Source organism: Drosophila serrata, unplaced genomic scaffold (genome assembly GCF_035046125.1).
Source record: "Drosophila serrata isolate PLE 108 unplaced genomic scaffold, ASM3504612v1 contig_165, whole genome shotgun sequence".
Lineage (NCBI taxonomy): Eukaryota > Metazoa > Arthropoda > Insecta > Diptera > Drosophilidae > Drosophila > Drosophila serrata.
Window position 1 is genome coordinate 1,040,330 of NW_028257063.1, and position 18,215 is coordinate 1,058,544.

General features: G+C 34.0%; 1 protein-coding gene across 1 annotated transcript; it reads left to right on the forward strand.

Moving 5' to 3' along the window:
- The first annotated feature begins 11,327 nt into the window (after positions 1 to 11,327).
- LOC110179400 (selenoprotein H) lies at positions 11,328 to 12,105 on the forward strand. Its single transcript, XM_020946924.2, has one exon. It carries the CDS (start codon positions 11,411 to 11,413, stop codon positions 11,843 to 11,845), a length of 435 nt encoding a protein of 144 aa, XP_020802583.2. The 5' UTR covers positions 11,328 to 11,410; the 3' UTR covers positions 11,846 to 12,105.
- Positions 12,106 to 18,215: the final 6,110 nt, after the last annotated feature.

The following is an 18,215-nucleotide window of genomic DNA, read 5'->3' on the forward strand; positions in this document are numbered from 1 at the left end:
ACTAGCATAGAACAGCTTTCCGAATTAAAATTAATGATTTTTTGGCTTAGTTATGAGTTTTTTAAAACTATGATTTTTGCGAAAAATTGTCCGTTTTTATACCTTTTTGCCGGTTTTTATGATTTTAGGAAAAAAATTGACAACAGCATCAACAATATAAGTATGCAGATTTGTTCGTGCAATAAAAACTAGCACAGAAAAGCTTTCCGAATTAAAATTAGTGCACTTTCGGCTTAATTATGAGGTCCGAAAAAATTTGATTTTGTTGAAAAATTACCTGTTTTTATACCTTTTTGAAGAATATATTTTAAGTCAGAAGCTTGCAACGCAGTGAAGGAGTCGTTTCCGACCCTATAAACCATATATATTCTTGATCAGCATGAACAGCCCAGTCGTTCTGGCCATGTCTGGTTAAAAAATAATTTTTTTACATTTTTCCGAAAATAGAAAATTTTATAAGGGGTTACATCATTAAAATTGCCAAAATTTGACAAAAAATTGAATTTTTTAAATTTGAAACTGGGTATGCAGCTTTGTTAATCTACTAAAAACTAGCATAGAACAGCTTTCCGAATTAAAATTAATGATTTTTTGGCTTAGTTATGAGTTTTTTAAAACTATGATTTTTTCGAAAAATTGTCTGTTTTTATACCTTTTTGCCGGTTTTTATGATTTTAGAAAAAAACGGACAACAGCATCAACAATATAAGTATGCAGATTTGTTAGTGCAATAAATACTAGCACAGAAAAGCTTTCCGAATTAAAATTAGTGCACTTTCGGCTTAATTATGAGGTCCGAAAAAATTTGATTTTGTTGAAAAATTACCTGTTTTTATACCTTTTTGAAGAATATATTTTAAGTCAGAAGCTTGCAACGCAGTGAAGGAGTCGTTTCCGACCCTATAAACCATATATATTCTTGATCAGCATGAACAGCCCAGTCGTTCTGGCCATGTCTGGTTAAAAAATAATTTTTTTACATTTTTCCGAAAATAGAAAATTTTATAAGGGGTTACATCATTAAAATTGCCAAAATTTGACAAAAAATTGAATTTTTTAAATTTGAAACTGGGTATGCAGCTTTGTTAATCTACTAAAAACTAGCATAGAACAGCTTTCCGAATTAAAATTAATGATTTTTTGGCTTAGTTATGAGTTTTTTAAAACTATGATTTTTTCGAAAAATTGTCTGTTTTTATACCTTTTTGCCGGTTTTTATGATTTTAGAAAAAAACGGACAACAGCATCAACAATATAAGTATGCAGATTTGTTAGTGCAATAAATACTAGCACAGAAAAGCTTTCCGAATTAAAATTAGTGCACTTTCGGCTTAATTATGAGGTCCGAAAAAATTTGATTTTGTTGAAAAATTACCTGTTTTTATACCTTTTTGAAGAATATATTTTAAGTCAGAAGCTTGCAACGCAGTGAAGGAGTCGTTTCCGACCCTATAAACCATATATATTCTTGATCAGCATGAACAGCCCAGTCGTTCTGGCCATGTCTGGTTAAAAAATAATTTTTTTACATTTTTCCGAAAATTGAAAATTTTATAAGGGGTTACATCATTAAAATTGTCAAAATTTGATAAAAAATTGAATTTTTTAAATTTGAAAACTGGGTATGCAGTTTTGTTAATCTACTAAAAACTAGCATAGAACAGCTATCCGAATTAAAATTAATGATTTTTTGGCTTAGTTATGAGTTTTTTAAAAGTATGATTTTTGCGAAAAATTGTCTGTTTTTATACCTTTTTGCCGGTTTTTATGATTTTAGAAAAAAACTGACAACAGCATCAACAATATAAGTATGCAGATTTGTTAGTGCAATAAAAACTAGCACAGAAAAGCTTTTCGAATTAAAATTAGTGCACTTTCGGCTTAATTATGAGGTCCGAAAAATTTTGATTTTGTTGAAAAATTACCTGTTTTTATACCTTTTTGAAGAATATATTTTAAGTCAGAAGCTTGCAACGCAGTGAAGGAGTCGTTTCCGACCCTATAAACCATATATATTCTTGATCAGCATGAACAGCCCAGTCGTTCTGGCCATGTCTGGTTAAAAAATAATTTTTTTACATTTTTCCGAAAATTGAAAATTTTATAAGGGGTTACATCATTAAAATTGCCAAAATTTGACAAAAAATTGAATTTTTTAAATTTGAAAACTGGGTATGCAGTTTTGTTAATCTACTAAAAACTAGCATAGAACAGCTTTCCGAATTAAAATTAATGATTTTTTGGCTTAGTTATGAGTTTTTTAAAACTATGATTATTTCGAAAAATTGTCTGTTTTTATACCTTTTTGCCGGTTTTTATGATTTTAGAAAAAAACTGACAACAGCATCAACAATATAAGTATGCAGATTTGTTAGTGCAATAAAAACTAGCACAGAAAAGCTTTCCGAATTAAAATTAGTGCACTTTCGGCTTAATTATGAGGTCCGAAAAAATTTGATTTTGTTGAAAAATTACCTGTTTTTATACCTTTTTGAAGAATATATTTTAAGTCAGAAGCTTGCAACGCAGTGAAGGAGTCGTTTCCGACCCTATAAACCATATATATTCTTGATCAGCATGAACAGCCCAGTCGTTCTGGCCATGTCTGGTTAAAAAATAATTTTTTTACATTTTTCCGAAAATTAAAAATTTTATAAGGGGTTACATCATTAAAATTGCCAAAATTTGACCAAAAATTGAATTTTTTAAATTTGAAAACTGGGTATGCAGCTTTGTTAATCTACTAAAAACTAGCATAGAACAGCTTTCCGAATTAAAATTAATGATTTTTTGGCTTAGTTATGAGTTTTTTAAAACTATGATTTTTGCGAAAAATTGTCCGTTTTTATACCTTTTTGCCGGTTTTTATGATTTTAGAAAAAAACTGACAACAGCATCAACAATATAAGTATGCAGATTTGTTAGTGCAATAAAAACTAGCACAGAAAAGCTTTCCGAATTAAAATTAGTGCACTTTCGGCTTAATTATGAGGTCCGAAAAAATTTGATTTTGTTAGAAAATTATATGTTTTTATACCTTTTTGAAGAATATATTTTAAGTCAGAAGCTTGCAACGCAGTGAAGGAGTCGTTTCCGACCCTATAAACCATATATATCCTTGATCAGCATGAACAGCCCAGTCGTTCTGGCCATGTCTGGTTAAAAAATAATTTTTTTACATTTTTCCGAAAATTGAAAATTTTATAAGGGGTTACATCATTAAAATTGCCAAATTTTTTTAAATTTGAAAACTGGGTATGCAGTTTTGTTAATCTACTAAAAACTAGCATAGAACAGCTTTCCGAATTAAAATTAATGATTTTTTGGCTTAGTTATGAGTTTTTTAGAACTATGATTTTTGCGAAAAATTGTCTGTTTTTATACCTTTTTGCCGGTTTTTATGATTTTAGAAAAAAAAACTGACAACAGCATCAACAATATAAGTATGCAGATTTGTTAGTGCAATAAAAACTAGCACAGAAAAGCTTTCCGAATTAAAATTAGTGCACTTTCGGCTTAATTATGAGGTCCGAAAAATTTTGATTTTGTTGAAATATTACCTGTTTTTATACCTTTTTGAAGAATATATTTTAAGTCAGAAGCTTGCAACGCAGTGAAGGAGTCGTTTCCGACCCTATAAACCATATATATTCTTGATCAGCATGAACAGCCCAGTCGTTCTGGCCATGTCTGGTTAAAAAATAATTTTTTTACATTTTTCCGAAAATTGAAAATTTTATAAGGGGTTACACCATTAAAATTGCCAAAATTTGATAAAAAATTGAATTTTTTAAATTTGAAAACTGGGTATGCAGTTTTGTTAATCTACTAAAAACTAGCATAGAACAGCTTTCCGAATTAAAATTAATGATTTTTTGGCTTAGTTATGAGTTTTTTAAAACTATGATTTTTGCGAAAAATTGTCTGTTTTTATACCTTTATGCCGGTTTTTATGATTTTAGAAAAAAACTGACAACAGCATCAACAATATAAGTATGCAGATTTGTTCGTGCAATAAAAACTAGCACAGAAAAGCTTTCCGAATTAAAATTAGTGCACTTTCGGCTTAATTATGAGGTCCGAAAAAATTTGATTTTGTTGAAAAATTACCTGTTTTTATACCTTTTTGAAGAATATATTTTAAGTCAGAAGCTTGCAACGCAGTGAAGGAGTCGTTTCCGACCCTATAAACCATATATATCCTTGATCAGCATGAACAGCCCAGTCGTTCTGGCCATGTCTGGTTAAAAAATAATTTTTTTACATTTTTCCGAAAATAGAAAATTTTATAAGGGATTACATCATTAAAATTGCCAAAATTTGACAAAAAATTGAATTTTTTAAATTTGAAACTGGGTATGCAGCTTTGTTAATCTACTAAAAACTAGCATAGAACAGCTTTCCGAATTAAAATTAATGATTTTTTGGCTTAGTTATGAGTTTTTTAAAACTATGATTTTTGAGAAAAATTGTCTGTTTTTATACCTTTTTGCCGGTTTTTATGATTTTAGACAAAAACGGACAACAGCATCAACAATATAAGTATGCAGATTTGTTAGTGCAATAAAAACTAGCACAGAAAAGCTTTCCGAATTAAAATTAGTGCACTTTCGGCTTAATTATGAGGTCCGAAAAAATTTGATTTTGTTGAAAAATTACCTGTTTTTATACCTTTTTGAAGAATATATTTTAAGTCAGAAGCTTACAACGCAGTGAAGGAGTCGTTTCCGACCCTATAAACCATATATATTCTTGATCAGCACGAACAGCCCAGTCGTTCTGGCCATGTCTGGTTAAAAAATCATTTTTTTACATTTTTCCGAAAATTGAAAATTTTATAAGGGGTTACACCATTAAAATTGCCAAAATTTGATAAAAAATTGAATTTTTTAAATTTGAAAACTGGGTATGCAGTTTTGTTAATCTACTAAAAACTAGCATAGAACAGCTTTCCGAATTAAAATTAATGATTTTTTGGCTTAGTTATGAGTTTTTTAAAACTATGATTTTTGCGAAAAATTGTCTGTTTTTATACCTTTTTGCCGGTTTTTATGATTTTAGAAAAAAAAACTGACAACAGCATCAACAATATAAGTATGCAGATTTGTTAGTGCAATAAAAACTAGCACAGAAAAGCTTTCCGAATTAAAATTAGTGCACTTTCGGCTTAATTATGAGGTCCGAAAAATTTTGATTTTGTTGAAAAATTACCTGTTTTTATACCTTTTTGAAGAATATATTTTAAGTCAGAAGCTTGCAACGCAGTGAAGGATTCGTTTCCGACCCTATAAACCATATATATTCTTGATCAGCATGAACAGCCCAGTCGTTCTGGCCATGTCTGGTTAAAAAATAATTTTTTTACATTTTTCCAAAAATTGAAAATTTTATAAGGGGTTACATCATTAAAATTGTCAAAATTTGATAAAAAATTGAATTTTTTAAATTTGAAAACTGGGTATGCAGTTTTGTTAATCTACTAAAAACTAGCATAGAACAGCTTTCAGAATTAAAATTAATGATTTTTTGGCTTAGTTAAGAGTTTTTTAAAACTATGATTTTTGAAAAAAATTGTCTGTTTTTATACCTTTTTGCCGGTTTTTATGATTTTAGAAAAAAACTGACAACAGCATCAACAATATAAGTATGCAGATTTGTTAGTGCAATAAAAACTAGCACAGAAAAGCTTTCCGAATTAAAATTAGTGCACTTTCGGCTTAATTATGAGGTCCGAAAAAATTTGATTTTGTTGAAAAATTACCTGTTTTTATACCTTTTTGAAGAATATATTTTAAGTCAGAAGCTTACAACGCAGTGAAGGAGTCGTTTCCGACCCTATAAACCATATATATTCTTGATCAGCACGAACAGCCCAGTCGTTCTGGCCATGTCTGGTTAAAAAATAATTTTTTTACATTTTTCCGAAAATTGAAAATTTTATAAGGGGTTACATCATTAAAATTGCCAAAATTTGACAAAAAATTGAATTTTTTAAATTTGAAAACTGGGAATGCAGCTTTGTTAATCTACTAAAAACTAGCATAGAACAGCTATCCGAATTAAAATTAATGATTTTTTGGCTTAGTTATGAGTTTTTTAAAACTATGATTTTTGAGAAAAATTGTCTGTTTTTATACCTTTTTGCCGGTTTTTATGATTTTAGAAAAAAACTGACAACAGCATCAACAATATAAGTATGCAGATTTGTTAGTGCAATAAAAACTAGCACAGAAAAGCTTTCCGAATTAAAATTAGTGCACTTTCGGCTTAATTATGAGGTCCGAAAAAATTTGATTTTGTTAGAAAATTATATGTTTTTATACCTTTTTGAAGAATATATTTTAAGTCAGAAGCTTGCAACGCAGTGAAGGAGTCGTTTCCGACCCTATAAACCATATATATTCTTGATCAGCATGAACAGCCCAGTCGTTCTGGCCATGTCTGGTTAAAAATAATTTTTTTACATTTTTCCGAAAATTGAAAATTTTATAAGGGGTTACATCATTAAAATTGCCAAAATTTGACAAAAAATTGAATTTTTTAAATTTGAAAACTGGGAATGCAGCTTTGTTAATCTACTAAAAACTAGCATAGAACAGCTTTCCGAATTAAAATTAATGATTTTTTGGCTTAGTTATGAGTTTTTTAAAAGTATGATTTTTGCGAAAAATTGTCTGTTTTTATACCTTTTTGCCGGTTTTTATGATTTTAGAAAAAAACTGACAACAGCATCAACAATATAAGTATGCAGATTTGTTAGTGCAATAAAAACTAGCACAGAAAAGCTTTCCGAATTAAAATTAGTGCACTTTCGGCTTAATTATGAGGTCCGAAAAAATTTGATTTTGTTAAAAAATTATCTGTTTTTATACCTTTTTATACCCTTGCAGGGTATTATAATTTCAGTCAGAAGTTTGCAACGCAGTGAAGGAGGCACCTCCGACTATATAAAGTATATATATTCTTGATCAGGATCAACAGCCGAGTCGATCTAGCCATGTCCGTCTGTCCGTCTGTCCGTCTGTCCGTCTGTCCGTCCGTCCGTCTGTCCGTCTGTCCGTCTGTCCGTTTCTACGCAAACTAGTCTCTCAGTTTTGAAGCTATCTGAATGAAACTTTGTAGTTAGCCTTGTATATACTCTCACTCGTATATATGTCGGAACGGGCCGGATCGGACGACTATATCATATAGCTGCCATAGGAATGATCGGAAAATTTTTACAAAGAAAATTTTAACTTTTTCAGTTTTCAATAGAATTGAATCAAATTTGAGATATAGCCATTTTACTATACTCTTCAATTTTGTACAAAATTTTATAAAAATCGGACTACTATATCATATAGCTCCCATGGGAACGATCGAGAAATTGAATTTTTTAAATTTGAAAACTGGGAATGCAGCTTTGTTAATCTACTAAAAACTAGCATAGAACAGCTATCCGAATTAAAATTAATGATTTTTTGGCTTAGTTATGAGTTTTTTAAAACTATGATTTTTGAGAAAAATTGTCTGTTTTTATACCTTTTTGCCGGTTTTTATGATTTTAGAAAAAAACTGACAACAGCATCAACAATATAAGTATGCAGATTTGTTAGTGCAATAAAAACTAGCACAGAAAAGCTTTCCGAATTAAAATTAGTGCACTTTCGGCTTAATTATGAGGTCCGAAAAAATTTGATTTTGTTAGAAAATTATATGTTTTTATACCTTTTTGAAGAATATATTTTAAGTCAGAAGCTTGCAACGCAGTGAAGGAGTCGTTTCCGACCCTATAAACCATATATATTCTTGATCAGCATGAACAGCCCAGTCGTTCTGGCCATGTCTGGTTAAAAATAATTTTTTTACATTTTTCCGAAAATTGAAAATTTTATAAGGGGTTACATCATTAAAATTGCCAAAATTTGACAAAAAATTGAATTTTTTAAATTTGAAAACTGGGAATGCAGCTTTGTTAATCTACTAAAAACTAGCATAGAACAGCTTTCCGAATTAAAATTAATGATTTTTTGGCTTAGTTATGAGTTTTTTAAAAGTATGATTTTTGCGAAAAATTGTCTGTTTTTATACCTTTTTGCCGGTTTTTATGATTTTAGAAAAAAACTGACAACAGCATCAACAATATAAGTATGCAGATTTGTTAGTGCAATAAAAACTAGCACAGAAAAGCTTTCCGAATTAAAATTAGTGCACTTTCGGCTTAATTATGAGGTCCGAAAAAATTTGATTTTGTTAAAAAATTATCTGTTTTTATACCTTTTTATACCCTTGCAGGGTATTATAATTTCAGTCAGAAGTTTGCAACGCAGTGAAGGAGGCACCTCCGACTATATAAAGTATATATATTCTTGATCAGGATCAACAGCCGAGTCGATCTAGCCATGTCCGTCTGTCCGTCTGTCCGTCTGTCCGTCTGTCCGTCCGTCCGTCTGTCCGTCTGTCCGTCTGTCCGTTTCTACGCAAACTAGTCTCTCAGTTTTGAAGCTATCTGAATGAAACTTTGTAGTTAGCCTTGTATATACTCTCACTCGTATATATGTCGGAACGGGCCGGATCGGACGACTATATCATATAGCTGCCATAGGAATGATCGGAAAATTTTTACAAAGAAAATTTTAACTTTTTCAGTTTTCAATAGAATTGAATCAAATTTGAGATATAGCCATTTTACTATACTCTTCAATTTTGTACAAAATTTTATAAAAATCGGACTACTATATCATATAGCTCCCATGGGAACGATCGAGAAATTAATACAATTAAATTTATAACTTTTTTAGTTTTCAGCTGATTTTCATCAAATTTGAGGTATAGCCATTTTATATAAGTCTTAAATTTTGTGGCAAATTTCACGAAAATCGGACGACTATATCATATAGGTGCCATACAAACGATCGTTTGATGTGGAGGAAAAATGCAAATCAGTGAATGTAAAACTGCAAATATAAAATGTATAGGTGAATGAAATGAAAGCAGGTATTACTTCATTGTTTTTTAACACAAATATATATAATTTATATTGTATTGATTCCTATTCATAGAAGTTCTATCTGCAAGGGTATATAAACTTCGGCGTGCCGAAGTTAGCTTCCTTTCTTGTTTAAGAATATATTTTAAGTCAGAAGCTTGCCACGCAGTGAAGGAGTCGTTTCCGACCCTATAAACCATATATATTCTTGATCAGCACGAACAGCCCAGTCGTTCTGGCCATGTCTGGTTAAAAAATAATTTTTTTACATTTTTCCGAAAATTGAAAATTTTATAAGGGGTTACATCATTAAAATTGCCAAAATTTGATAAAAAATTGAATTTTTTAAATTTGAAAACTGGGAATGCAGCTTTGTTAATCTACTAAAAACTAGCATAGAACAGCTTTCCGAATTAAAATTAATGATTTTTTGGCTTAGTTATGAGTTTTTTAAAACTATGATTTTTTCGAAAAATTGTCTGTTTTTATACCTTTTTGCCGGTTTTTATGATTTTAGAAAAAAACTGACAACAGCATCAACAATATAAGTATGCAGATTTGTTAGTGCAATAAAAACTAGCACAGAAAAGCTTTCCGAATTAAAATTAGTGCACTTTCGGCTTAATTATGAGGTCCGAAAAAATTTGATTTTGTTAGAAAATTATATGTTTTTATACCTTTTTGAAGAATATATTTTAAGTCAGAAGCTTGCAACGCAGTGAAGGAGTCGTTTCCGACCCTATAAACCATATATATCCTTGATCAGCATGAACAGCCCAGTCGTTCTGGCCATGTCTGGTTAAAAAATAATTTTTTTACATTTTTCCGAAAATTGAAAATTTTATAAGGGGTTACATCATTAAAATTGCCAAATTTTTTTAAATTTGAAAACTGGGTATGCAGTTTTGTTAATCTACTAAAAACTAGCATAGAACAGCTTTCCGAATTAAAATTAATGATTTTTTGGCTTAGTTATGAGTTTTTTAAAACTATGATTTTTGCGAAAAATTGTCTGTTTTTATACCTTTATGCCGGTTTTTATGATTTTAGAAAAAACTGACAACAGCATCAACAATATAAGTATGCAGATTTGTTAGTGCAATAAAAACTAGCACAGAAAAGCTTTCCGAATTAAAATTAGTGCACTTTCGGCTTAATTATGAGGTCCGAAAAAATTTTGATTTTGTTGAAAAATTACCTGTTTTTATACCTTTTTGAAGAATATATTTTAAGTCAGAAGCTTGCAACCTGCTAAAAATGAACATATGAGCGCTTTCCGAATTGAAATTAATGCTGTTTTTACTTAGTTATGAGTTTTTTAAATTTTGATTTGTAGAAAAAATTTGCTTGTGAAAATATAGGTAATATCCACTTAAATATGGCGTTCCACCTTCAGACGGCCTTCTTGATTAGCATAAAAAGGCGAGTCGAGCTAGCTATTAATTAGAGAATGCATATTTTGTTTCAATTTTAACGATTTTTGCAAAAAAAAAATATAAGGGGTTACATCATAAATATTTTCAAAATTTGCCCCAATTTTGACGTTTTTAACTGAGTAAACAGATTTGTTAACGTATAAAAAAAAAACATAGGAAAGCTATTCGAATTAAAATTAATGCATTTTTGGCATAGTTCTGGTTAGTTTAAAATTCGATTTTCTCGTAAAAATTATCCCTATATACGGAAATAAATAAACCACATCAAGAATATCAACCAAGTCTTGAGTAAAAAGTAACGCCCATCCTCTTATTATTTGCTTTAAATACTTTGCCTTTTTGTATGTTTTCATTTTATTGTTTATGCATGTTTGTGCCAGACAATATATTATTGTTATGCACAGAATTTGTTGAGTAGCTGTTCTGCATGGATATAGACAGTGCCATAAATTGACGTCTATATCGGAGCTTTGTGGACATGTGTACCCAGTATATACATACATATATATATATCCAAATCTATATATATATATATATACATATGTAGAAAGAAAAACATTTACCGAATCACATTTGGGCCGTGCATCTATTCGATGCCGTTTGTTTTTTTAATTTTCTCAAAGGCGGCTGCGTTGTCAGTCAATGTAGCCAAATTAACAACCGAATTGTTGAGTCTTCTTGGCTTCGGTCGTGTCCCCAAAAAGATGTTGGCTTTAACCGAGAGAGAGAGGGAATGTCAGGCACTTTAAAAATAGCCGGGCTAATGATCGAAGCCAGCGGATTGCTGGACAGCGCTGCGCATTTTGAGAAATACGAAATGAGATTTATGGATCGCGGTACGTACATGCATAGGTGCTGCCAGAAAATCATAAAAAGCCGGGCCATCTATCAATCAAGAAAGGCCATTACTAATTAATAGATTGTTAGCGGCTAAGCAGGCTTTGTGATCTCACTTTTTATTTGTAAACAAAATTCAGAACACCTCTCTAGGAGAGGTAGCCACAAAATGCCGAAACATGCGTCTAAGGGGCCGACGAAAAAGAAGAAGGAGGTGGACTGGGCCTCCGATGAGCACTTCACCAAGGAACGTTCCATGATCTACATCGAGCACACCTACGAGTGTCCCATTTTCCAGACCAAGGCCGATGAGTGTTGCGCCTTCCTGCAGCACAGGATTCCGGAGCGCAAGTTCCAGCTGGTGAAGAACAAATACGGTCGCATCATACCCCGTGATGGAGCCTTCGAGATTGGCTTCTCGCAGAATGCCCGCACCTCTGTCCACCTGATCTGGTCGGGTCTGGAACGAGGGCCACCGCGAAGGGACAAGTTCCCCACCGACTATGAAACAATCGTTCCAGATGTGCAGAGGATCCTCAAGAAATTCTATCCCGACAAGGCGGTGGGTATAAGCGATGATGATGAAGACGACGACAAGGAGTAAATGTAATTTTATCTTTATAAATACATTTACCATAACAATAGCCAATCCCAAGCAAAAGTAAACAATCAGCCAAGGAAGACCTGTTGGCGGGAGACGTCATCAGCATCCCACAAATACGCGAAAGTGTTCTGCAAAATTGCTCTCATTGTTGCCTGACATCACAACACATCATCGTTTGACAGCTCTTTTCACGAGCTAAATGCTTAAATCGACCAGAATAATTAACCAAATACAATACTCGCACATCAGCAGTCACCGCAGATATTGTGCAGAATATTTATCTATATAGTTGGATGCCCTGCGGGGCATTAGCGACGTCCCATTGTCTGCCAGTGAAATCAAAGTGCCGGAATCGGGGGATATAGCATACTGGGGGTATAAGGCGGGGGGCTGGTGGCACTATTTCGCTCTCTCAGTGTTGACACAACAAATAACCAAAACACACACTCACAATCGAAAAAGAATAATCCATACAATTTGAATTGAAAGTTAAATTTAAAACAATACAGATGAAAAACGCTGAGGCCAGGCAGCTGATAAATACTCTTACTAGTGGGGAAGTAAGATTTTTAAAAGTAAGCAATTATAATAGGTTGATAAATATGATAAAGAAACATTTTACATAAGAATTATATAGGTTTTAAGAGTTGGGAGCTGCTAAAAATAAATTTAAGCTACAAGAAAATACTTTAGAATCAAGTAAATGTCTTATAACTTTGGAAATAATTCATTTCCTTTATTTAAAAATTCCTTATATTAGAAAAAACTGACATTATTTGACATTATTTACTGATCAACTAGGAAATCCCTTACCTAGAGTATCACCCTGAAAAAAATGGACAAACAAAAATCCCCATATATTGCGGATGAATTTGAAAATTGCAATGTGGCAACAGCAAAAATAAAAAAGAACAAATAAATTGGCCAAGCAAAATAACAGCGAACAACGAACGACCAGCTGAAATTTCCCCATTGCAAAGCATTCGCTTCTCCCCCCCGAAAGCCAACAAGTCATGAAAATCCAGACCAAATTACATTGTGGACCAACATCCAATGACAATAACAAATACAGCAGGCAGTGGGATACGGGATGGCCCTTTGGGACGACTGGTACTATTCCGACATTAAAACTACAATCGCAGGGGGGGAAGTTACTGGGGAAAACAACAACAGAACTAGCTGGATCCCCCCTCTAGTTAGATGATAATAATCATCATCTGTGTGCTGTGTGTGCGTGAAAATGTGGAAATGCTGACTTTGGCCAGAGTTTTCTTTTGCCTTTGCTGGGATCTGCATGCAAATTAGACTGGCTTGCAGATGGCTTTTTGATTGACTGTTATGCTGGCCGACTTGCAGTCATGTTTTTCTCACTAATTTAAATATCACGTATACGCCACGTTGAGCCAGAGAGTACGGCTTGACCAGGGAACATGCTAAATATCCACATATATATAATAAAGCCAGACAAAGGCGAGAGGATAAAGCCAACTTTTAGCATATTTTGCAACATCCGTGGCGCGCACATCATTAATATTAATAAAAGGCTGTAAAAAATGGAGGCGGGCAGGCAGCAGCAGCAGCAGCCAAAAATACATCATAAAATGCGGAATGAGTGAGCGACAGAGAGACATTTTCCCGCGACATAAGTAAAGTGAGGAAAAACGCGGGCCAATGATTTCCACAGACTTTTTATGCGCCGCTCGCACAAAGAAATGTCAACGGAACATTTTCTCGTGTCACAATTTATATATGGGCTAGCGTCTGGGGAAATGGGTTAATGTCCAGCCCCCAAAAAAATGGCCATGGAACTGGAACGAGTAAGGGGCAAAGGCACGGGAGCTAGAGGTAGAACTGGCTATAGCAAAAGGCAGTGGATCGTGGCCCATGTTCGCATGTGGCAGCTGTCACTGGGATATCGAAGGGGAAACCGCACACGCCAAGGACAACGCAGGACGACTGCCAAGAGCCAAGTAAAAGGAGCTTTAATGGAAACAGACCGCAACATTTTGCATTAGAGTGGTAGAAGCGCCAAGTCCAAAGGAGGGAGAGTGGGCGTTGTCCTTTGCCAACAAAAAAAAAAGAAGTCCTTTTGGCAGTTGCACCGAAATTCCCCGGCTGATGTAAAAATAATCTACGCAGGCTGCATAAAATAAAACCTCTGTGCGTTGTGCTATTTTTGAACTGCAATACACAGATTCAGCTCCAGTTTGTTTCCTGTCCATGATGACTCCCTCGTCTCCTGCTCCTCCTTTGGTCTTCATTCCGGGCACGTTCGGCATCCCATCTAACGCTCTATCTTTTCCATATCCCATATCCAATAGCCCCCAGTCCCCAGTTCACAGTCTCTAGCCTTCCAGAGACAAGACTTGCCATATACCAAGATACCCATCTGTGATCCGTGGGGGTGCAACAAATTGCAGCCGGATTTAAGGGCAATTTATTTACAAGCGATGCGATGCGAGGCGATGGTAGGCGAATGGCAAATGCCAGAAGATGCCATTTTAGGCTTTGGCATTTGTTTTATCGCGCCTAGTCGAGGTCGTGCACTTGGGAAAAAGCTTACTCAGATTTCCTAGAAGGCTTTTAATCTGGAAATAGTACACTTGAACAACACAAAAATTATTTATAATGTCTTCTAGGAAGTCATCTACTAAGCAAAAAGTGAATAATTGATTGATTGATTTCAGTCTCAAAAAATTACGTATACGCCTGGTATTATTAGTATTTAATATAAATCAATAATAAATAACTTCGGGAAACCAAGTTCCTTTTCCATAGGAATATATTAAAATACCGCCCTAAAACCAAGTCAAGTTTCATGATAATTTTTTCTGCGAGTGCAAGCTTAAGGACGTATGAGTGCTAACCAGGCCAAATCCCCTTTTAATGAGCCGCCCGGATTGGCCTTTGGCTGATTGCACGCCTAACTGGTCTGCAGATTGCATTTGTCACACCTTAATTAACCAGTCGTTGCCTCTGCGATATATGCGAGTCAGGAAAGGTCAGGCACCAGCAACAGCCTGCCAGCGTGCCTTTTTTCCATTTTCTGCGCCCTCATGAACTTTAACCTATTTCCCCGATGAAAACGAGATTTTATTTACATGCGTGGCCGCCATAAAAGGCTCGGTTTTCCCACAGCTTTCCGCACCAAAGATGATGATGATGATTTCGTCGAAGCCAAAGCCAGACGGAGTCTGAGAAGCTGGCTAATTAAGCGGAAATTGGCAGCCGGAAAAAATGGGGTGCCCATCCTGCTTGGATGGGGGCTGCATCAGACGCCAGGACCTTGGACTCGCGCCCACATTGTTACTTTGGTTATTAACATGAAATTAGTTTTTGACTAAACACTAATTAAAATTTACGACACCTGTTTTGTTAAGAGAATATTTGAGCTGTGACTCCCGGAAGATTCCCGAGAGATTTGCTAACGCCGCCGCCTGACTTAAGCTGAACATTAAAATGGATATTCAGAGGATCAAGGTAAAGTAATGCAGCTCAAACTTTAGGGGGGATTTCTTTGGGTTTCTTATAAAATAAGAAATAAATAATTGTATTTGTAAATATAACTCGTATATTTTGTTTTTAAATCATTGTATATATATACCATACTTTTAATAAACCATTTTAAACACATAAAAGCTTGATCAAATAACCGAACACAAAATGAAATAAAAATTTCTCTGCGTCCCAGACAAAAAAATCTGGCAATTAAAACTCGCCCTCAGCATTCGTTTCATTCTATAAATATTCGTTTATTCGGAGGCTGCATGGAACGCTTAATTGCTGTAAGAAATGATCTGAAATGCAAAAAGGCAATATTACCTGATGTCGGTTTTTCGCAATCATTTTCATGCGAATAATTGGATTGACTGTTCCAAATGAAAAATACGTTCGACTTTTTTTTATACTGACTGAGGCTTCGTTTTTATTTAATTTTTACATATACTTTTGTTGTTGTCATATGTATATATATATAATCTCATAAATTAGTTTGTTGTGTATATATATATAGAGATTTTTGTTGGTAATACATTTTTTCCTTATGCCGCAAACGCATATAATTAAATTTCAATATTAATAATTGTATTGGGTTTTTCTTTATGGGGTTTTTGGTGTGTGTTTATGAATTTCTATTTGTTTTGGGATTTGTTTTGTTTTTTACGTTCGTTACTTGAACTCGAACCGAGTTGCAGCTGAGTGCTTGTTTTTTTGGTTCACCAGTTTGGAAATATATATCTACGTATATATATATCTGTACCTATATGTAGTTAGAGTCGTGGGCAAACTGAAGTAGGTTTAATTTATAACCATATATACCACATGTACACATCTATATATATATATATCTGGTAGTTGTTGCTGTAGTCGCCGCTGCTGCTGCTGCTGGTGTCCTCCTGGCACATACTATATAATCCATATATATTCCACACCCTCGCAGGGAGGACTCGCACTGCCTTTGCCTTCATTTACATTATACATTTATAACCATAATAATAATTTACAAGTTAAATGGCTTAGAAATTATTAGTAGGACTTCCTGCGTGGGTTACCATACGTACATAATACATAAAACACTTTCTAATTAAAGTTAAAAACATCTTTTGTTCGGTCTGTTGTCGCTGTTTGTTCTGTGTTTCGAGTGTTCTGTCTTTTATTTTGGTCTATTTACATAGTGACAATATCTAAATTACTTAGACTTTGCTATACTTCTTGTTTCATCTTTTATCTTCCTTCCTACCGTCTTTCATCTTTATATATTTGTTCTTTATTTACATTGCGTCGATTGAATAAAATGTTTCGCAGACTTTTCTTGACATTTGCCATTAATTTTTAATTTGGTTAACAAAAGAACGTTAAAGGAAATACCCTCTCTTTGGTTTTTGTATAGTTTTGTTAAACACGTTTTAGAACTAATTTAGTTAAAATACATTAAATGTTAGTTAATATCGGGATCTATTCCGCTTTTTTCGTGCATTTAAAAATAGTGCAAAAATACATTTGTCAAAAATCTTGGTGCATACTTTGAGGCGGTGCTATATAATCACAACAATTACGATTTAAGTGCATTTGCTTGTCAGTGTCGAAATGGGGGTGGTGGTGTGTGGGCATAACGAGGGTGGGGTAGGGTAGTGTAGGGTAGGTGCTTTAGGGTCTACGTCTATACCAAGGTGTCCGTGGGGAATTCCGCTCAAAAGCTTCGGTTAAGGACGGATTGCTTCTAAGCCTTGATTGTGTCGTGTGCATTTCTTTTTTAGCTTTCTTTTCTTTTCTCATTTTTTCTAATTTTCTTTAAAGAAGGGAAATGCGTGTGCGAGTGTTTGGAGTTGAAGTGGGTGCCTTTCCGTAGCCGGACTCACACACACAGTTCGTTTTGCATTAAGGTACTTGTGACTACTTATACGTTTATAGCTCGAAAATACTCTTTTTGATTCCATTAAAAACTGGCCATTCCTGATCGGGTTGCGGGGACAAATGTGGCGTCCCTGTGCGTCCAAAGCTAACGAAGGGGAAGTACCTGGGATTGCCCAGGATACCTGCTGTACTGGGTGTCTGAAATTCGGGGTCTTGGTGCCGTGGAAGACTGATCTGCTTGCCCAAGGACTCTCTCAATCAAGTGCGACATAAAATATAGAATATATATATATATATACTCGTTTCAATAACGCTTTTATGGGTAAGTGCAATTGTGGTGCATTTAAATACAAACATACATATTTATATAATTCGTTTTTGATTTGGTATAATTATTTATCACATAAAATGTGCAGCAGTGCAAAATTGTTTATGCTAATTGTTTGTCATAACTTGTCCCGCTAATTGTTTCAATTTCGAACATAATTTACTGGGGCGTGTGTTTTTGGGGTGTGCGTGTGTTGTGTTGTGTAATTTTTAATGAATCGCATGAGTTAGTAATGAGTTCAATTAGGGTTGAGTGGATAATTAATGCCTGCTGAAAATAATGGGAAAATTAATTGGATATTAATAGGTAAGAATTAAACTAAACCGAACAGTGTAAAACGAGTTGTATTTGCCTCTGAATACCTTTATCTGCCCGACATGCCTTACAAATCCTTAGCCTCTAGAGCTCTTCACTCTTCACTGGACTTGTCCTGACCAAATTGCATTTACAAACAATTTATTTTCGGCAATTTGCACACAAAACCCCGCAACACAGTGAGGAGGAAGTTTATACTGGTTGGTGGCTTTCGGTTCGTTTTATTAGAAGAGTTCTTGCATTGTGTGTAGGCTTCCAGAGGTCAGCGTTAAATGCTCACCTGTGCCAGGTGAGTTCCGGTGTGCGGAATAAAAGTGGCATTAAATTGCATCAGTGGCTCGGGTTGCTTTTGCATTGAGTGCGGCTTTTTGTGGC

What these genes read in the sequence shown, in the direction of transcription:
- LOC110179400 (XM_020946924.2), top strand. Translation starts at nt 11,411, where the DNA reads ATGCCGAAACATGCGTCTAAGGGGCCGACGAAAAAGAAGAAGGAGGTG.